This window comes from Centruroides vittatus, unplaced genomic scaffold, assembly GCF_030686945.1.
Source record: "Centruroides vittatus isolate TY-2023 unplaced genomic scaffold, ASM3068694v2 scaffold_861, whole genome shotgun sequence".
Lineage (NCBI taxonomy): Eukaryota > Metazoa > Arthropoda > Arachnida > Scorpiones > Buthidae > Centruroides > Centruroides vittatus.
Window position 1 is genome coordinate 11,693,386 of NW_027122718.1, and position 20,651 is coordinate 11,714,036.

The 20,651-nt window shown below is 30.0% G+C and overlaps 1 protein-coding gene across 1 annotated transcript in view; it reads left to right on the forward strand.

The window, feature by feature from the left end:
* Positions 1-1,886: 1,886 nt before the first annotated feature.
* The window catches only part of LOC136990192 (spastin-like), a gene marked incomplete at its 3' end in the record, with an annotated part of 47,495 nt that continues 28,730 nt past the window's right edge, over positions 1,887-20,651 (forward strand). Inside the window, 1 exon segment of the mRNA XM_067288561.1 lies at positions 1,887-2,447. Coding sequence (XP_067144662.1) covers positions 2,123-2,447 — 325 coding nt within the window.

Here is a 20,651-nt window from a genome sequence, read left to right on the forward strand (position 1 = left end):
TACTATATTTTTTAGACTGATTGATAAAATGCTCAAATTGATGTACAAAATGCTTTTGCCCATTGCTTTAATAGATTATGCGAAGCAAGACAGAATTTGCTTCGGCCGACGATTTCAGTTTCATTTTAGAAGTGACAAAGGCTTTATTAAATGTCGTGCGAATGCATTTCAATGCAAAGAGATAACTAACTTGCAACTGCCAAAATACCCTGCAATAACCAGATAGAGCACATGCAGGTGCGGACTGACTGTATGGCAGTTCTGGCAAATGTCAGAAAAGCAAGTGCCAAAATGGGCTAGTACTGTTTACGTAAAAGTACTGGTTGTCGAAAGTTTTAAGTATTATTTATTAGTTATATTTAAATGTAAAATGTAAACGAGCGATTATTTATTGTGATATTTATTTTAATCATATTTTAAATAAGTTCTTAATTTAAAATTTATGCTCTTCACCTCAAATTAGTAGTGTCTTGCCCCTGTACATCATACTTTTTCTGTTACCAATAGAGTCGTGCCGGTCAACTATGTAACTCTTTTCAGGTAAAAACTTTTGAATTGAAATAACATGGTTTTCAATGCGAACCGGAAGTTTGTGTATAGTTAATCGAATCCTCCAGGTCCTATGGTTTCCATATCTGGTCTCGTCTTTCATCTGTCGAACTCATTTCTCGAGGTTAAGGAAAGACAGACAACAGTGGAAACTTATAAGTCTATAGTTTTTTTAAAGTGCAGCCCAATTATATATATAAATATTGGTTATTGATTATACGAATACTTTTCAGTTTGTTTTATTTTATCTTCCCTTTCATTTTTTATTTTATCTTACTTTTTTGGTGTATTAATATCTGACAACTAGTCAGTAAAATGGGTCGATACTCCTGCTGCTGAGAGACTCAAAATCATATCCGACCAGTTTATCGCTGGGTACATGGATTCGAGTAGCTTATTTTTATGCCGAAAATTTCTCACCCACATGAGCATTCATTGAGAAACTGCACAAAATGTCTCCAGCGGCCGCAATGAAACTCAAGTCTGCTGATACAAGAAGCCGTGTTAAATAAACTGTGCGTTGTTCATTCATACAAGTTCTTGTGCAGTTCAGTTATTAAGCTTGAGGAAAGCTGTCTGTCTACTGAGAAGTATTGGGAGATTTTGAACACGCCAAAAACCAGTTAGATGATTTACTTCAGAAAAATTGAAAGCAACCATGTACAGTACATCATAACGAACTATAGCTATGATCAGGTCGTTGAGAGTTTGTATGGAGTCAGACGAAAGACCCTGTTTGCCTTTTGGCAGGCCCTTTAATGTTTTTTTTTTAAAACAAATAAAATAAATATATTTTTATATTTTAATAAAAATTAGTCTTAAAGATTATATTTTCTTGGTAAAAGTAACGTTAATTTTATAGTGGTAGTAATGTCTATGGAGTTATACGTTTTCTCTGGGATGGGGAAAATTCCCAGCTCTCCCTGGCCATGTTGACTTATGGGCACGTTTCTCACTACCCGGCTGCCCCATTGTGGACCAGGCCGAATACACGATAGACCCCCAAAAAAATTAAATTAAAGAGTTTTAGTGTCCGTAGGGTGAAATTAAAAAACATTGGGCTACAGCCTAGGAAAATAAATTTAAAAATTGCATCACATTAGAACATAAGTTCTACTCGTGGAGGCTTTATGTTTCAAACATTCTGAAGGATTCGGATTCGAATTAGCTCTGAAGGAAATTTTATGATTGGCTCAAATATGTCGACTTCCTTTCCTCAATATCATGGTATAATTAGATGTTCTTATTAGAAAGTATCGGAATCTTTATAACCTTTTACGTTTGACACTCTGTTCAAGCTCGTTATCAGATGACAACGTAGAACAGAAAAAGATAATTGAAGAATCGTTTTTGCTACGAGTGAAAGGTATTAAGTTACGCAATTGCAATAAATAAGATGGCAAATATAATTTTATTAAAATAACCGAGCGCAATTTACACGTATTTATTAATTCCGTTTGAAACGCGACGTATTCGACACCATTGGTCAATATTAGTCGTTTAAATGTAGTGACGTCAGAACGATCTACCTTATCTCCCGTGAGGCCGTTCGCAAAACAGTAATGGCGCACGGATGCTGCGGAAAAATTGTACGATATCGCCCCAAAGTGAAACTATCGTCGCTAAACAATCCAAAGGATGTTCCGTACATCAAAAGAACTTATACATTATATCGTACCCTGTGATATTGCTCTTCAGAACTATTTTGTGTTTGTTATATCAACTTTACTATTTTTGTTGTTACTTAAGCCGTCTTGCATTCCGTCGCGCTGTTGTCGATACCACGATGACCAGCAGAGAACCAGAAAAAAGTCCTTCTCTCATTAAACAGAGACAACATCACCGAAAAGCTTTCGAATATATATCCAGAGCGCTTAAAATTGACGAAGAAAACGAAGGTAAGTCTCAAATAATATCATTTATTATTTGTTTTATTAATATTTTTAAAATTCCAAGCAGACGATTCGAATTTTCCCAATTTTCTTCTGTTAATCTGGCCAATTTCAATTAAAACACCTTCAACTGTTAAAATATGTAATTGATGAAATATGAAATTAATCCAAACTTCATGCTGTATGTAAATTTGTCAGTTTCACCTCATTCAAACTTTTTCATTTTTACTTTTAGTCTTATGATTTAATGAAATTAGCTAATATTTTATCAATTTTCTAACTTTAAACACAGTTTTTGAAGGTTGTTTGCTTATCTTAATGTGTATTTTAGAAATAATCAACAAATTCAATCATTTATTATTATTACTACTATAGGTGTATATATGTTTCTTTTAAAAAGAAATTAAGGGAAAAAGAAATGGTGTATTGCTTAAAAACTTTTACCTTACTTTATTAATATAAAATAAAATCTCCGAAAGAGGTTATTTTGGACGATAGAGTGAATTATTATGTGTAACTTAAGCTAGTTTTATATTTAATTATTCAAAAAAATGTAAAGGTAGGTTCTTGTTTCAGAAAAAGCTGTTGTTTGTAATTGTAGATATTATTAATTAAAATATGTGACAAACTGACCCATTAAATAAAATAATAAAAAAATATGAATACATAAGTTGGTTACATACTAATTATTTGTTTTGACATCATTGTTTTGATTAACCCATTTATGACTGATCACACTATTATAATATGAAGTTATATCTGTTTACAAATTTATGTTGATATAAGTACAATTTAGTTATGCATTATTCCAAAAGATTCTTAAAAATTGTTTTGTTTTAAATGATTATCATACTAATTAAATACGTACTTGAAAGATGATCCAGTACAAAACTATGAATTATGATCATATGAATTTTATCTACTTAGATAAACTTTGCAAAATTCTTTTTTTCTACCAAATTATCAGTATATGATTATTGACAGAATTATCAATTTTACATTATTACAATATTTATTTATCAGTGATTAGATTTTTTTTTTTCTTTTTTGAATTAAACTTGATTATAGTCTTTCTATCGTTAATTGACTTGAAGAGATGTTCGGTAACATTCCGTATATTCAAACATGCTTACGATGGTTGTAATGGCATGTTGGAAATAAGGGAGAAAATTCTAGTTCAAACTTCTATATATAGATTTTATTCAATCCAGATTTGAATCCTGTGTTCTTTTCTTTAACCATAAAAAAAAAATGATTTTATTATGGAAATAGAAAAAAATGATTGAAAATGGTAAGAGTATCAAAAAAAATGTATGTGCTTCATTTGCCTTGTTTGGAAGAAAGCCCACTGAAGAGGGAAATTTTGTAATTTCAGAAATGCATCTGGGTAAAATAAAGTTCTCAATGTCAGATGTGGTAGCTATATATACGTAATGTCATTCACATAAAATAAAGTTGTTGATTGGTTATTATTTTTGGAGTCTGTGGATGTGATAATTCCTAGAGAATAACGGAGTTTGAACTCTGGTTACATATTGATATTTGAAAAACGGAATAGAATTGGAAAGTTTAATTAACACACTTGTTATTAGGAACATCACAATGACACCTTGACGTTTGATAAGCAACTTTTATTACTGGTATATATTTTGGTCACAAAAACCCACTTCAGCCATATGAATATAATGGTAAAATTGCAGATCTATTATTATATAATTCTGGCATAATATTAACTAATCATATATTGCCACGTAACATTGAATATAACCGTATAATTAGCATTAGAGAAACAGCACTTGGTACTCATAACATCAACTAGTTCATTAACAAATTAGTTATTGTCGAGTAGCAATCCATAATTGTTATTGTTGATAGTGTTGATAATTAGATAATTAGTGTAAATATTGTATATAGTTATTAATGACAACAATCCATAATTATTATCATGATTTGCTCCTAGAACAAACTTTCCAATGATATGGTGATTAAGCTAACTTTTGTTAAAAATACTTTTACAGATAGTTACATTGTATGTACTGGTGAATATTTGTATATGGTAATTTTTTTACAAAATAAACAAATTCAATAAATATCTTAAGTGTAGAGAATAAAAATATCCTGTGATTTTTAATTAAAGATAAATTTCAAGAATAAATTATTAATTTTTATTTTTAAAAATGAATATTTCTTATTGGCAGATAAAGCAGTTATGTTCCTGTTGCCATTTCTAACTATATCAATGTGTGGAAAGAGATTTTTTCCCTACTTGCTATGTATGTAAATCTGTCTAATAAAAGTACAGTCAGTTTTTGACTTATTAACTGCTGATTTACAAACCATTAGTTTTGGCCATCTGTATTTATAATGACTGAAACTAACGTATTAAAAATTATTTTTGAGTACAATCAATCAATGAATCATACTTACATTAAACACTTAAGTGTTTAATGTAATACTATAGTATGCAGTAAACATGATCTATAGAACAATAACTATATATTCATTTAAAGAAACACAAACAAAAAAAAAATCAAAACTCCGGCAAAATGTCAAAAATTTAATGAAAAACAAATGTTTTCGATTGCATTAACCAATCATCTTCAGGTTACCAATAGAATTTGAATGCCATGTTTTTAAAAGAAGGAAATGTCATCTTATTATATGATGGTGTTGCAGTGTTCATAGGTGGAGATCATTTTAGAACTTTGTATAAGGATCTCCATATACTTGGTATAGGGTGTTATTGTCCTGATAATTGACAATCACATTTTTCTTACTTTATAGACCTTCAGTTTCTCTAGGCGTTTGAGATGTATGAGGTCCCTGGAAGGATGTTGAAGTCAGGCTTTATCTAGGTACATTTGAATCTGGTGTTCCATGGTTAGGATGGCTAATGCAGTGGTGGTGTTGTGTCCCTTTTTTTATTGATGTTCCTTCAACCGTTGTTTGAGTGGGCAGGCCAATGGCTTTGAGATATTCCAATAGTTGGCTGACTGTTTTGTTTTAATTAGAATAGTGGGAGATGGAGATCTTCATAAGGTCTTAGAATTCCTTAGCAAGAAATATATGGAGGGGTTTCATCTAAATGTGATGGATACATTATTGGTCATTGCTATTTTTTTGATGGTTTGTTTCAATAGGTTGTGTCTTACTGACATGTATGGCCTATCTTCCATGATATTGAATATAGTATAGGAAGAGTATTTGTTAATTAGTCCCTTAATCATCCTGGAAGGGTAGCAATACTGTGCTATGATGTGTATGATATAGTTTAGTTTTTAATTATTGGATATGTGCATAAATGCTCTTCTGACAAGGGCTCCAAACATAGCTATTTTAAATGTAAACTAAGTTTCCTGTAAACTAAGGTAGAGATATGGCCACCATGGATAAGTGATGTTGATGTCTGGGAAACATACAGATAAATTTTTCTGCTCCGTAGACAGGTGAAGGCCAGAAGAGTTAGAATTAATGGGGTTTGGGAAATGCTGAAGGATAGATTTTGTGGTGTCAGATGATAAGAGTATTACATATCTGTAATACTCTTACATTACATTTACATATCTGTAATATAAAGTTGTATGTTTTTCAAAAGAAGGAAGAATGTTGTTTTCTAGTTGTTGAATTATCAGTTCTCGTGGTGTGACAGAAATGAGGCTTCTGATAGGTATTCCTTTGCCTTGGAGGTATACTTAGAAAATTTACAACTATTTATTGGGCTGCAATTTGAAAAAATTATAGGTCTATAAATTCTCACTGTAACTGTCTGTCAGTCTGTCTTTCCTTAATCTCAAGAACAGAGTTAGATAGATGAAAGACAAGACCAGATATGGAAACCTTAGGGGCAGAAGGTAACAATTAACTATATATGAACTCCTGATGCAAATCAGAAGTTATGTTATTTCAATTGAAAACTTTTCCTCTGAAAGCAGTTAATAGATGACTAGCACTATTTCATTGCTAATGGAAAAGTATGATGTATTGTACAAGACACTACAGAACTAATTTGAAGTGGTTCAAATTACATCATCATTACAATGCCAAGCTGAAATTTTTAGCTTGGCATTGTAATGATGTCACAATAAATAATTGTTTGTTCTAAGTGTATACTTATTGTCCTGGCCATTTTATTAAATACATACATACATACATACAGTGGTGTAGCTAGGGGGTGCGGTAGGTGCGGTCCGCACCGGGCCCCTGGAAAATGATAGGCCCATGTGGGCCCCAAAATCACAAAAAAAAAAGACCCGAAAAATTTTCGGGGGCCCACAAATCTGGTTCTGCACCGGGCCCGGAGAATCCTAGCTATGCCACTGCATACATATATATATATAATTGTGCCATCACCAGAGAAATTTTATAATGTTTTACATATTGAGGCAGGTGAGAAGCCTCCAAAGAAAAGTCAACTCCTCCTATTGAAATGCATAGTTAAATAGGCAAATAAAGTGAATTGTTTTAATCTTGGTCTTAGTTTATCTATATATATAAATGAGGATGTTTGTTTGTTGGCTGTATACACCTGGATCGTTTGACCGATTGCTATGAAACTCAGCAGTTACATTCAAATACTTCTAACTTAGATCATGTCATACATTCCACCTCAAATTATTAATTGGATTTCTGTATATCAATTAATTGCCGTCTACATTTGATTGCTGGCTTTACATGTAGTGCCATCAATTGGAAAAAAATTTAATAAAATAATTAACTAAGTATAATTCTTATAAAATATATATTATATTCACTGAATTACTGTGACAATGATATAGTACAAAATAGATGTGCCATTAAGCCATTACTGCAACAGGTAGCACATAGCACTTGCTTATGTGGAGTGTAGTAGTGTTTTGCCCCTGTACTGTACATCATACTTTTCCTGTTAGCAATAATCATGCTAGTTATTTATCTAACTTTGTTTAGGGAAAAATTTTTGAATTGAAATAACATGACTTGTGGTACAAATGGAAAGTTCATATATCTGGTCCTGTTTTTGCTTACAATTTCTATGTCTGGTCTCAGCTTTCATCTATCTAACTCCATTATCGAGATTAAGGAAGGACAGAACGGACAGACGACAGTGGGAATTTATTTAATTTGAAAAATTGTAGCCCAATAAGTATCCTCCAGTAACCAAGTGGATAAAACCACCAAACACTGGTAGTTGGTTGTGGGTTTGCGCATGGCCAACAGACTGACCAGATGGAGTTTTCTGGGTTTTTGTTTTTTTTTTGCATTAGTAACACTTAAATTGGGGCAAGTTTTGCGTAAAAGTCTTTCCAGGATGCATCCTCCTCAGCAGATTGCTCATGTATCATGTTTGTATCACGTGAACTTTGCATTTTTTTCAAAATTTAATTAATATCTGGGTATTTCTGGGAGTTCGTAGACTTTGATGATTCACTTGTTACATCTGGGATATGTACAATTGAAGAATTGTGTGAAGAGAGTCAACAGGCTGATATGATTGAGGAGAATCTTCCTAGTGAACATTCTGACATTGGTCCAAGTATAGTGCTGAAATTTAACAAGGCCATAGTCTTTCAAAGCCATGAAGATCTTTCTGACAAGTTTTAGCATAAATGAACAGGCTGTACAGTACATGACATTGCTATTATCAAGTGGTATTTAATAGGCAGAAAAGGGGCATCAAAACAAACCTAGATGGATGAGTTTTTTAAAAAATTACAAACTCAAATGAAATGCTAGTGAGCATATATAATTTGCTTCTTTTTGTGCTTACAGGATTTATAGTTTCTGTCAGTATGTACTGTACATACATATGACACAATATACAATCTTATAACATAAGTGTTGTTTCTGTAGAATAAAGAATAGAGATCTCAAGAGACTGAATAATTTCAAGCCTGGGTCTTTCCTGTATGTAGGGGGTTAAAAATGGAAATTTTTCGACTTCGTACTTGCAGACTTCGTACTCGTTTCTATCCTTGCCCAATTTGCACAACCTGGCGTAATGCAGTTATTGAAGTTACTGGGCATAATTAAAATCAGGACAGCATCAGCACAATTATTCAAGATATTACAGGTTCTGACAAGTAAAGAATTTTCAGAGTTTTGCCACAAATACATATTGATTATTGACAATCTGTGAGATGTCATAACAAGCAAAAACTTAAAAAAATTAATAAGCAGGCTTAAAATTAATAAATACAAATGTATTCTGACAGTTTGAGTTAATTATACTTTATTTGCAAAATTTCCTCAACCTTAACACAAAAAAAATAAAGTGAACTTTTAAGAAATTTGCGGGATTTCCCGGAAAGAGAAGAATTTCCTGGAATATTTCCTGGGTTAAAAAAACAGCCAGGATCCAAGATCCCATTTGAGAAACCTAGTCCTTATATTTAAATTTCATTTAAACTATAGGTTAAATTTTTAATTGTAGATGGCAATTATTAAAATTTTGTATTCAATTAACAAAAAATATTTGTTTTGTAATAATTTTTAGACTAGCTATGAATGAAGTTTAGCTTTCAATATAGCTTTTCAATTTCAAGAAAAATTTATATACAGTATTTACATATTTCTTAACATATTAAACATAAAACAGACTAATAATGTCAATTACTTGTATTACAGTAAAATCTGTGTAATCATAACTAGAATCATATTGCATCAAATTATTTTTTTCATTTTGGTAGGTTTCTGTTTTAAACAGGTTTTGGTTTTTTATATATATATATTTAAACTACACCAGATAAGTTAAGTGTCACACTGTTAAATGTTAAATTGTCTTGTAATAAAATCATTTTTACATACCAGACTGGAACTGACAGCAATATTTCTAGAGCCTGATACATAATCTGTAGAAGAATCTTATCAAAAATGGTTAAGCTAGAATTTATGCCAAGTATATAAAAAAACATTATAGTTTTTTGAGAGATATCTGATTGTTCATATATTAATACTATCAGAAACTAATATTTATACTTAAACATGGTTATTCATAAATTAATTATTTAAATTCAAATATTTAAGTGCAACAAGAAATTTTTGCTATAAAATTGCATAAATTTAATATTTTATTAAAAAATTTTAAATTTTCTTATGTTTATATATGACATTTTAGTGTTGTTGGTTTTCATGCTAAGATTTTTCTATAAATCATTTGTAGATCTATTTACTCAATAAAGAATTCAAATCATGGAGGGAGATACTTAGTAATAAAAATTGACCAATAAAAATATTTTATTAAAAATATAAAAACAATTAGACTTTCTTTTTTTACATTTGTGTACATTTTTATTTAATTTTATTGAAAACTGCTTGCCTTTAGTCCAAATTACATGTCTGTGTAATTAATTAACCAAGTTTTAGTGCAGTAGTTAATCCAACTTTATCATTTGATCATTTAATTTACTGTTATAATTAATGTTGTCTAATTAAAAGAAAAATTTATATTATTTAATGTTTCTAATCCTTTAAGTATTATTTTATTAATATTAGTCTGCTATGACTATAATTATATTAATAAGACTTAGTATACTGATTTAACTTGCAGATGAAATTGGAGAGAGTGAATCAGTCTCATGGTTCAAAAGATGATGATAAAAAAATTAAAATATAAATTTTTCTTTTTTTTTTATTAACTTAAGTTTATTTTGATTATAAATTAATATATTATATCACTATTGATTTTATGTTTACAAAGAGAATAGCTCCAACACTGTAAACCTGGAATAATACATATTAACATAAAAACAGTACACATCTGAACCTTAAAAGAAATTCCAGGATATTTTTATGCAAACACAAACCTTTTCTGTTTCCTGTGCAGATCGAAAATGATTGTGTTTGCATAAAAATATCCTGGAATTTCTTTTAATGTACTGTTTTTAAAAAGAAAATATTATTATAAAACATGATTAAAAACATATATTATTGTATTTGTTATTAGTGTGCTTGGAAATATTAATTTTTACAGTAAATTAAGTTTGAATTTCAAACTTGATATATAAAGGTGGTACACACCAGACACTATAAATTCCATTGTGATATTATGGCAGTGATAAATATGCATCTCTGTAAACCAAATTTATAATTTATAGCGTATCAATTATATTGAAATGATGAAATGGACAACCCATATCTTCTTTCATTAAGTTTGGTGTTAAAATGAAAGAAAAGGTGCTAGGTGTACGACATTGTTAGTAGAGACAGTTTATGGGAGTTTCATCACTTATTTGAAGATCTAGAGGAGGAGGATGTTAAGTTCTGAAAGTATATCAGAGCTTTCATAATGGGTATGAAAATCATCAAAGGGAACAAATGGCACTAGTCATACAGTTTTTTTCTGAAAAATTATTTAAGAAATGCACTAATAATTTGCAAAAATATAAACTTTTTTAGTTTTTGATTGACTTTATTATTATTATTATTTGAAAATATGACCATATTTATATGACTATTTTAAATTTTATAATAAAATCTATGATAAAATATGAAAAATAAAAGAAATTACTGTTTACAAAATGATGATAAAGCTTCTATTTAGCTATTTAATTGAGACAATTCATAAAATTGTTTTAGGGCATAAAATGGTTTTAGGGTGCTGTCATCAAAGGGGGATCAAAAGACATTTCTAATTAAGTGCCTGATTTGAATTATAAAATGACAAAAATGGAACAAAACATTACATTCAAAAAGCAAAATTACCTCTAACGTTCCAAGTGTTAATGCGTGCATTATATATTTACATGTATATATAGTATTGCACAATCAAGTGTACACTAAGTGGTCCTGGTGGTTTCTTGCCTGATGAGGAATAATTTGTATAGAATAGTATTTAACAAGATTTCCAGACATTCATACCATCCAGACTTGATTGAAAGGAGTTTTGATGGTGATCAAAAACAGGACCACACAAATTAATGCAAATATACCACGAGAGTATTTTTTTCAAAATAGGATTCTCACATGGGTACAGATACCCTAATGACAGCATTGAAAGATTTTAAATGGAGTTTATTGATTTGCAAATTTTCCATGTAGGGAACAAGTGAATATTTTTTTAAAATTCATGCTGACGTGAAATTTCACCCATTAAATGATGATGAAAAGAATTTTGAAATGAAAACAGATTTTATATTTCAGTTCTTTTTAAAAGCTTAGTTTCAGTTTTTTGTAAAAATTGGAATATTATGGACTTACTCAGTATGAGTCCAGAACCAGGTGAGTAGGGCAGTGATATGACAAGGTGACTGAACCAATCAAAAACAAAGTAAACAATGTTTCAATTTCACTTTTAAAAAACAAGATCCCTGTATTTTGGCAAATTTTCCCAATTATAATACCTATAGACATAGTCAAGACACTACTACATTATTTGTAGCTGTTGTCATAATTTTTTCCTGCAAATTTCCCAAAGACTACTTTAATTTCACTTGAACCTTGTTCACATGATCAAACATTCTGCATCTCTGCTTGATGCAAAAGACTTGTTAAAATAATGCTTTCACTATTCTCTTATTTTCACTTTAAAGTCATAATGAATTCTTTCTAGTTATTAGTGCTGAATTTGTGAATCTTGTGAAAAATTGTAAAGAAATATAAATTCAATAAATTTTGTTTTGAAGTTGTATTAAATTTAATAGACGTTAGAGACATTTTAACTGTTGTTGATTTTTGAACAAACTTTGGTCTTCAGAAATCAACAAATACAAACTTTTATGGAAACTAAATTTTAAAGTTTATATATTACAAATCTGTTATAACAATGTTTAGGTTAATTTCACATTTATATTTGAAATTTAAATGAAAAATATAAAATGATACTGTTTCAAGTCTCATAACATTAATATTAGATATATAGAAATTAGCCACAGGCTTTCTAAAATACACAAAAAACCTGTTGTCGTCATTTAACTTCTTAAAAAAGTTGACAGCAGCTTCTATACAATTAATATTTAATTACAAAATGTACATTGTGAAATTGTGATGATATCTATTTTTGTTAATAATACATTATGTTTAATATATTTTATTATTATTATTTTAATAGACTTAAGAAAATTTTGTAGTATAATACTTCGTACTTTTTTAGTATGCAATACATAATAATGTACTGTACATACAAGTTGTATAATGTAAATAAAATCTGATAAAATAAAATTTTGTTTTGCTATATTCTGGATCTGTTTGATATACTAAATATTTAGATTGGCTGTCACGCCAACAGTTGTATTAACAATTAAAAACTTCAGATAAGGAGGCATTAAAGTAATTAAAAGAAATATTTTATTTGTGCAAGCGCTTTTGACGTAATTTACGCATGTTGTCCTCAGGCAGTTTGAATAACAAAGAGAATTCAAATGAAATATTTAAAATTTTAAAAAATTAACAACATTAGCCATTTTGGAACAAAACCTTTTAAGAACAAGTATAAATTTTAAATTAAATATTTTTTTTGTAAACATGTAAAACTGACGCGCATGTCCCTTAACATACATAAAGGTAAAAACCAATTGGAAGAGCACCATAAGTGCATGTTATGTTAAAATATAAATATAAAATTTTTTAAAATTATAAATATTTTGTTTGAATTCTCTTTGTTATTGGAACTGTTTTAAAATAATCTTGAATAGAATACAAAACTGTTAGCTTTTATTACCAATCTAAATTTAGGGTCAATATGAGACACTTTTCAAAACTTTTATAATAGCATTTGTTAAGATCAGTATTTTATAAAGAGAAATATATGGCAAGGTCTACAGATGGTGTTAAAATTTAATGGAGTATTCATTTTTTCTGTATGTATGAGAAATGTTGAGTAAAAAATTATTTTTCCTTTACCTTTTGAAGGTAAAATATGAGACACTGGGAGATGAAAAATGAGACACCCATAAGGACTTGCCTATGCCAACAGGGAGGTTAATAATGAGATATTACAAGTTAAATGCAAGACATTTTTGTATGAAACATTGCTCCATGATATTTAGAAGTAAGTAGATAAGATTAAATATTCATCAGTTTTCAAAATTGTTTCATATTTATCCACACTGACCCTACTTTTTAGTTTTTCTCTGATAATTGTTTGGTATCTTTATTATTTCATTGAAAACTCACACCTATAAGAACAAAGAAATATTTTTACTATGATACAGCACAACTAAAGTAAAAGGTTTCACAGAAAGTAATAACTGGTGAATAAAATCTGGTGTCTCATTTTTTATCTCATTTTGAAATGTACAAAACTCAGACAAAAGATGATATATTAGAGTTGAGCTTATTTTTACAATTTGTAAATGTGAACCACCTATCATCTATTTCTGTTCCAATATATATAGAAAACATTTGTGCCAAAAATCTACTCCATTGGTGAATATTTACTGGTAGCTCAATGTCACTGAAGTTTTTTTTATAGGTTCCAAATAGTAAAGATGAGTGTATGGCAATCACAAACTTCAACCACAATGTATCCATTTTAGTACAACAGTTTGTAAAACTACAGTTTTACAAACTGGCAATATTTTATGAAATGACCAGGATCACAATGATGGATCCAAGAAACTGCATAACTAAACTAGAACAAACATTTGAAGAATGGTGTTTGCTAAGAAAAACAAGAGGTGACAATCTGTAACACAGCAAACAAATGAGGCTGAATTTGTTAGTAAACTAGATGAACTTTTTGACATTTCTCATCTTAGAGCATTGAAATGATAAAAATTCCAGAGGATCATGAGTTCTTATTAGCTCAGTGTGAGAAAAGACATAAAGGATCAATGGTAGGTGTGGATGCAAAATTAGCTGCGAAGGAGAAAGACCAGCACAAAGACAGGAACAGATGCTTAACAGAAAACATAGAATGGAAGACTTGAAGAGAAGTGGTGAAGAAATAGCAGAACTAATATCTCAAGTAGCAGCACAAATACTGAAGAAGAAGATGCAAGCTGTAAAGGAGACAAAGTAACTAGTGAGGGAGTAGTTGGAGGCAGATTATCCATACAGCAAGAAAGAGATTCTCAGCCTTTACCAAAATAAACTGAAGAAGTTACATTGAATGTAGTACTGAAAATTTCAAATTTTGTGAATTGTGGTGTTTAAAAATTTTTTTGTTGCATTTTTGGTTTGTAATCCATCAAGTTTTTGAATATTGTAGAGTCTACATGACTATTTAATTTGTCTGTAATTGTCCAAAAAAGTGAAACAAGTCTGGTTTACCAAAACAGGTCTTGTATGTTTTCATTTGTCATAAATTGCTCTTTTTATAAACTTTGTGGTCATTGAGCTACCTCTAAATATTCATATATCAAGTTCAAATTTCTTCTGTAGTAATTTGAGATCAGTTGGAATAGTTCTGGAGGGTAGTACCACAAAAAAGTAAGCGATTTATTTTTCCCTTGTTCTAAGCACCACCCTAATGATATATGCAATAAAAACAACTAGCAGCTGAAAGCTATGTTTATATACTACATACAAAATTCGAATTAACTATTCATGTCTTTTGCAGACATATACAGAGCAAAAGTTAGTTGAACTGACAAAAAAGTTTTTGCACCTATTTTTGTAGTGTTTCTTAAAAATTAAAAAGACTCAATGAAACCATAGTCATTTTCATTCAGAAAAGTTATATGTTAAAAAGCACTAAATAAACTTTATTTTGTATTAGTACAGGACAGATCGGACATAGATTAAGTCAAATTTCACAACTGTCTCATATTTACCCACATTGACACTGATATCTTATACTCTATTAAGAACTTTGTATACATGTAGCTATATTTTTCTTGTAAAGATTTTTGCTTATTTTCTATTAAATCTCCACAATAAGTGAGTTTATATGTAGTTTTATATATTTTTCCTCTAATTCATCAAATGTCTTATAAGACTTCTAGTCAATGAATTGTACTCATCCTAAAATAACAACAACAATAATAGTAATTTCATCAAACCCAATGCAGCTTTATACCTTTTTTTACATCTGAACATTTAATGAAAGATCAAAGTTTTGAACTTCAGTTTACAAGACAATCAGAAAAAAGCAGACTTCTTTAAAAATTATGCTTCTGTTTTTTTAAAAATATATATTTTATTATAGTTATCAATGAATAGAAACTTTATTGAATTCAATAAATACAAAATAAAAAATAAAATCAACAATTAGAGTATATAAATTCAATGTTTTTATTTCAGAGTTTCAAGTTTTTCACATATTTTCCTAAGAACTTTTTATTTCAATAAACTTACTAATTTTTATTCATTACCAAATTTTAATTTCTCTCATATTGCAATATAATATAATATATAAAAAAATTGAAAGTTTTTTAAAATAAATTTTAAATTTTTATTTAATAATCAATTTACAGAATAGGACAAATCACTTGTATTTTAAAGATTTTCAAACTTTTCCTGATAATCTTTGTATTTTCTCTAACAATTTATATTCTGTGTTTTCTTCTCCCTCTCTCCTGTCAAGTTCTACTGTTTCTAGCATGCATCATTTTTCAGGACCTTCCTTTACAATGACATTGGGTCAGTAAATTTTAAATTAAAGTTTTTATATGTTGTTGTAGTTAAAAGTTAAAGGCCAGTGTTTTTACGAAAAGTATACTGAATACAAGAAAAAACTTTTTTACAGAAGAACGTCCTTTCAAAAAGTTTGAGACTTATTGATACAGGATAACATTTATAGAATATTACGAAAACATAGTATAAGATTAACCACAATGATAACTTACAATATAATAGTATTAATGAATAGAATATTAAATTCTTAAGAAAATTGTAATTATTTCTTTGGCCCGGGGAATGAGTCTCATCTCTTACTAAGGGACATTTGAGAACCACTTTTAGCGTATTATACAGTACTGGTAAATACCCATTTTAAACAACTTATAGAATCAAAAGTTGTTTAGTTTACCCGTCCCGAATCGATATAATACAGTAGATCCCAAGATATTCCTAAAATAAATATTTACGAATAATTTATTTAAACCTAAATTTATTCTGATATCCAGCCTGAAGCTGACGAAATTTGATCAAGTTTGAATAAAAAACCTAAAAGTTTTAGAATGTAATTTAATTGAAAAATCTTCGAGGAGGGGAACTTATAAAAAGTCTTATTAACTCCTGTGCTTTTTGTCTGAAATTTTGCAGGGAGGTTTGTTTATTAGGGGATTAATGCTATTAAATTTCGGTGATTAAAGGTCAAAGTGGTGGGGAGATGAAGGGGGTCGTGTGTATCTTCAGTAGGGTTAAACTTGATGGCGATTTTACTCGTTATCAGCATTTACAATGTTTTATAAAACCCACCCCTACGCTCAAAATTAAGCTTTTTGCCATTTTATGAGTCAAAAATATAAAAAAGTTATTAATAAAATAATCATATTTTATTAAAAACTTTGGCAGACGGTGCTACCAAAATTTTAAATGTTGCCGGGAAAGTTGAGCAACTCGTTTCTGGTTTATTTAGTTTTGGTATTTTGATAGCAGTGAAATTATTTATTCACCAGATTCGGAATTTTATAAAATTTCATTTTTTAAAAGTGATTTTTTTGTATCTACTGTTGTTACTATATGATTGATATTTAAGTTTTTAATGATTTAGGAAAATGTCTTGCTTAGTATCTTATCGACAATTTTCAAAATCGAAGAACTTAATGCTGTTAGTATGTATCTACGAAGATAATTGACGTATACGTGAAAAAATTACTTACATCGATTTTTCTTTACGTATAAGTTAATATTTATTAATATTGATATTTTTAATGACACTTTCAGAAGTATTTTTCTAGTTTATAATTTTACACTGTATACACATTTTCATGTGTGTCGAATCATAAAATATTTCATCAGTATTTCTGATGTGTAAGTGTTTAGTAAAATTTTTAAGTACTGTTTAGAATGGCTTTTATTGTCTGTATACTATGTATATCAGCGGCGCCCGCAGACTGTGAAAAAGTGAGCACAATATACAAAAAGGACATCATAGATTATGCAAGGAGCTTCAAACTCTGATTCAACGTCGGATCAGTGCTCCCACAAGGTTGCACTGATTGCACCGGGGCTAACTTGGCCTCGAAAACAAGGAATGGGGTTTTGGTCAACATACGACAAAGTTGCATGAGTCAATGGACAAATATCGTTCATTAGTTTCTTTTATACTTGCAGAATAGACTAGAAGTCACGAATGTTCTGTTGGTTGGGGCCTTCTTGGAGATCAGGAAAAGGGCAATCGATACGGAGATGGCGGCAGCATCCCCGTGCCTCAATGGACATGCACCCCTGATGTATATAGCGTATTCTGAATTTAATACGAAAATCAAATTATATGTACTGTACTCTATTAAGGATTAATGTAAAATAATCCTATTGAAATTTTTGTGTCGCAAAAAGATAAATTTTATTTAAACAGAAAATATTCTTACATGTATAACGTAAGAGTATTGTATTCATAACACAAAATGAATTTACGTGTATTATGTGAACTCAAATTGTTAATACAAAGCCTTAAAAAACATGTTATCTTCATTTTATTTCTTCCGGATATTACGAGATAAGTCAATAAAAACCATCATAATTGTTTCAATTTAATAATATATGTATAATGTTTTATGACAGAATTATAAAAATAATTTTTGTTAACGAATTATAAGATTATTAATCCAAGTATTTCAGTCATTAATAACATCTACTGACGTCACCAAAAAAGTCACTGTAACTACATCAAGAAGATTGCAGATTTTTTTCCCCATATTCAATTAAACATTTTGATACTTTTATTTTTATTTCTGTAATAATATATTTAACTTTTGGAAAGCTGAGAATTTTTATATAATTATTTTTACTTGATCGTTTCTTATTATTTAAAAAAAACTGATTGATTCAAAAATCGAAGATTGGTATGTGTGATAAAATCACGTGCTAGCGTTAAATTTAGAAACGAAATATTTAATAATTCAATATGTTTGTGTTCTTATCGTTTAAGGAAATCGTTTTCAAGTTCATCTTATTTGTTAGTTGAATGTAACCTAGTGCCTGTTTCTAAAATTTTTATTAATCTATACAAAAATTAATAAAAATTACGTTAAAACTACATACATAAAGTCTTACTTTCAAGATATTTTAAAAATTCAACTTTTTTCATCGGATTTGAACAATATTACCTGTATATAAAAACAAATAAATGTGGATAAATTATTTAAGTTATAATTTCTAGCTTGATTATAGTTTAAATTAATTCGTATTTTAACTTCTTAAGTATAAACGTTCAAGTTCTACATTAATTTGCGTGAAATTCGTCGGAATGCCTTTTAAACATTATAACGGATTTTATTTATTACTAAACAGAAAATTAAATTGTCGTTTATCTATATTTGCATGTTAAATTTTCTGTACGTCTTAAATTTATCATCATTTTAAAATTTTATTTCTTGTAAATGAAGTTAAGATAGTGTTATCCTTTGTTAATATTGAAATTCCTGTAATCTTAACTGTTACTGAAAAATAAATGTAAAAATTAAACTAAGCTGGATATACACTGACCGTCAAAAGTTAAGCACGGATTACAAAAACGACAATATTTTCAAAACCACTTAAACAAATTTATAAAACTTTCATATGCGTACATGCATGCAGTAGGTAGGCCTATACACTGCATACATTTGGAGAAAATGAGTGAATGTTAACAGAAAAAATAAAGGATGAATGCAAGTAACAATAAATATGAATACAAAAAAAGAGGTTTAAATACAAATGTTTAGGTCAATATGGAATGTGACTTCCTCTAGCATTAATGCAAGCTTGACAGCGTGGATTCTTTCCTTTAAATAAGAAATTGCAAAAACTGAGAGGGCAGCAATTGCCATTAACGCAAAGCAGTGGTTTGGAGGTCACCAAGGGCTTGTGGAGGGGTATGACAGCTGAAACACCCTAGAGATTCCCATAGATGTTCTATGGGATTAAGATCTGCAGAATATGCGGACCAATGCATTCTTTCTATTCCCTCTTCATAAAGGTATTGGTCGACCAGTCTTGCTCGATATGAACGAGCATTCATTATCGTCCATTTAAATGAAATCATCTCCGATTTCACCAGCATAAGGTTTGACCTAGTGGTTCAGTATTTCATCACGATACCTGTGAGAACTACAGGTATCGGGATGAGATACTTGTATTTGTAAATCTGTAATGGCATCTCCATCCAACACATGGAGGTGCGTCCGCCTAATGAAAATTCAACCCAAATAGTCTCTTCACCACCACTAAAAGCACGTCTTTTCGCTATGTTATGTGATTTATAACGGGTTACCATGTCCCTCCAGTCAATATACGCCTGCTGTCAGATTCCAGGGAGAAACTAGACTCATCTGTGAAAAGGACACGAGCCCATTGTTCTCAAGTCCGGCCTATATGCCGGACTTCTGGCGAGCCTGTCTATGCCTGAAGGTTAAAGGCACAAATACTGCCGGTTGACGGGCGTAGAGTCTAGTCTTGTGAAGCCTTCTGATAACAGTTGGAACAGATACTCACCGTTTTATGAATGAAACGAGGCTAGCACACAGAGATGATGCAGACGCCCTGCTGATTCTTTTGGCTAAGAACCGTATATAATGATCATCCCGAGATGTTATTACTAGTGTTACTAGACCTGAAAGAGGTCTTTCATAATGGTTCCTGTTGTTTCGAATTGTCTCCAAAGACTTGAGATAATAGAATGATGAACATTAAAGAATCTCTTCACTTCGGTAATTGATTGATCAGCCTCCAATCTTTCAACACTCTCCATCTTTTTGAATTCTGTAAACGTGTTCTTGGAACATGATTCTGTTTGTACCGCAACAATCTTGTTTTCTGTTTTTTATTGTCTATAGTACCCTTTCAGCAAAAATAGCGCTCTCTGGGAAGATGCCGATATTTTCCCAGTGTTATTCGTTTGTGTATTTACGTATACTTTGCATAATTTAAGGGGGTAAATGTTAGTTCTCATACTAAGTTATACCTATACACTAATTTTCATTAAGCTTTCATGCTGTTTAGGCTTTTATTTAGCTTTTTGTGATCCATGCTTAACTTTTCATGAGTATAGCTTGAATCAGTTGTCTTGGATTTGCGATCATCTTAACGTTAATTATTACTGTATACAGTGCTGTCGCCATTTACGCAGGGATTGAGTTTCTGAAGGGTTCTGAGAAAGGTGTATCTGAAAGGTTCACTCAAATTACTACCAGTTAAGTTCACAGAAAT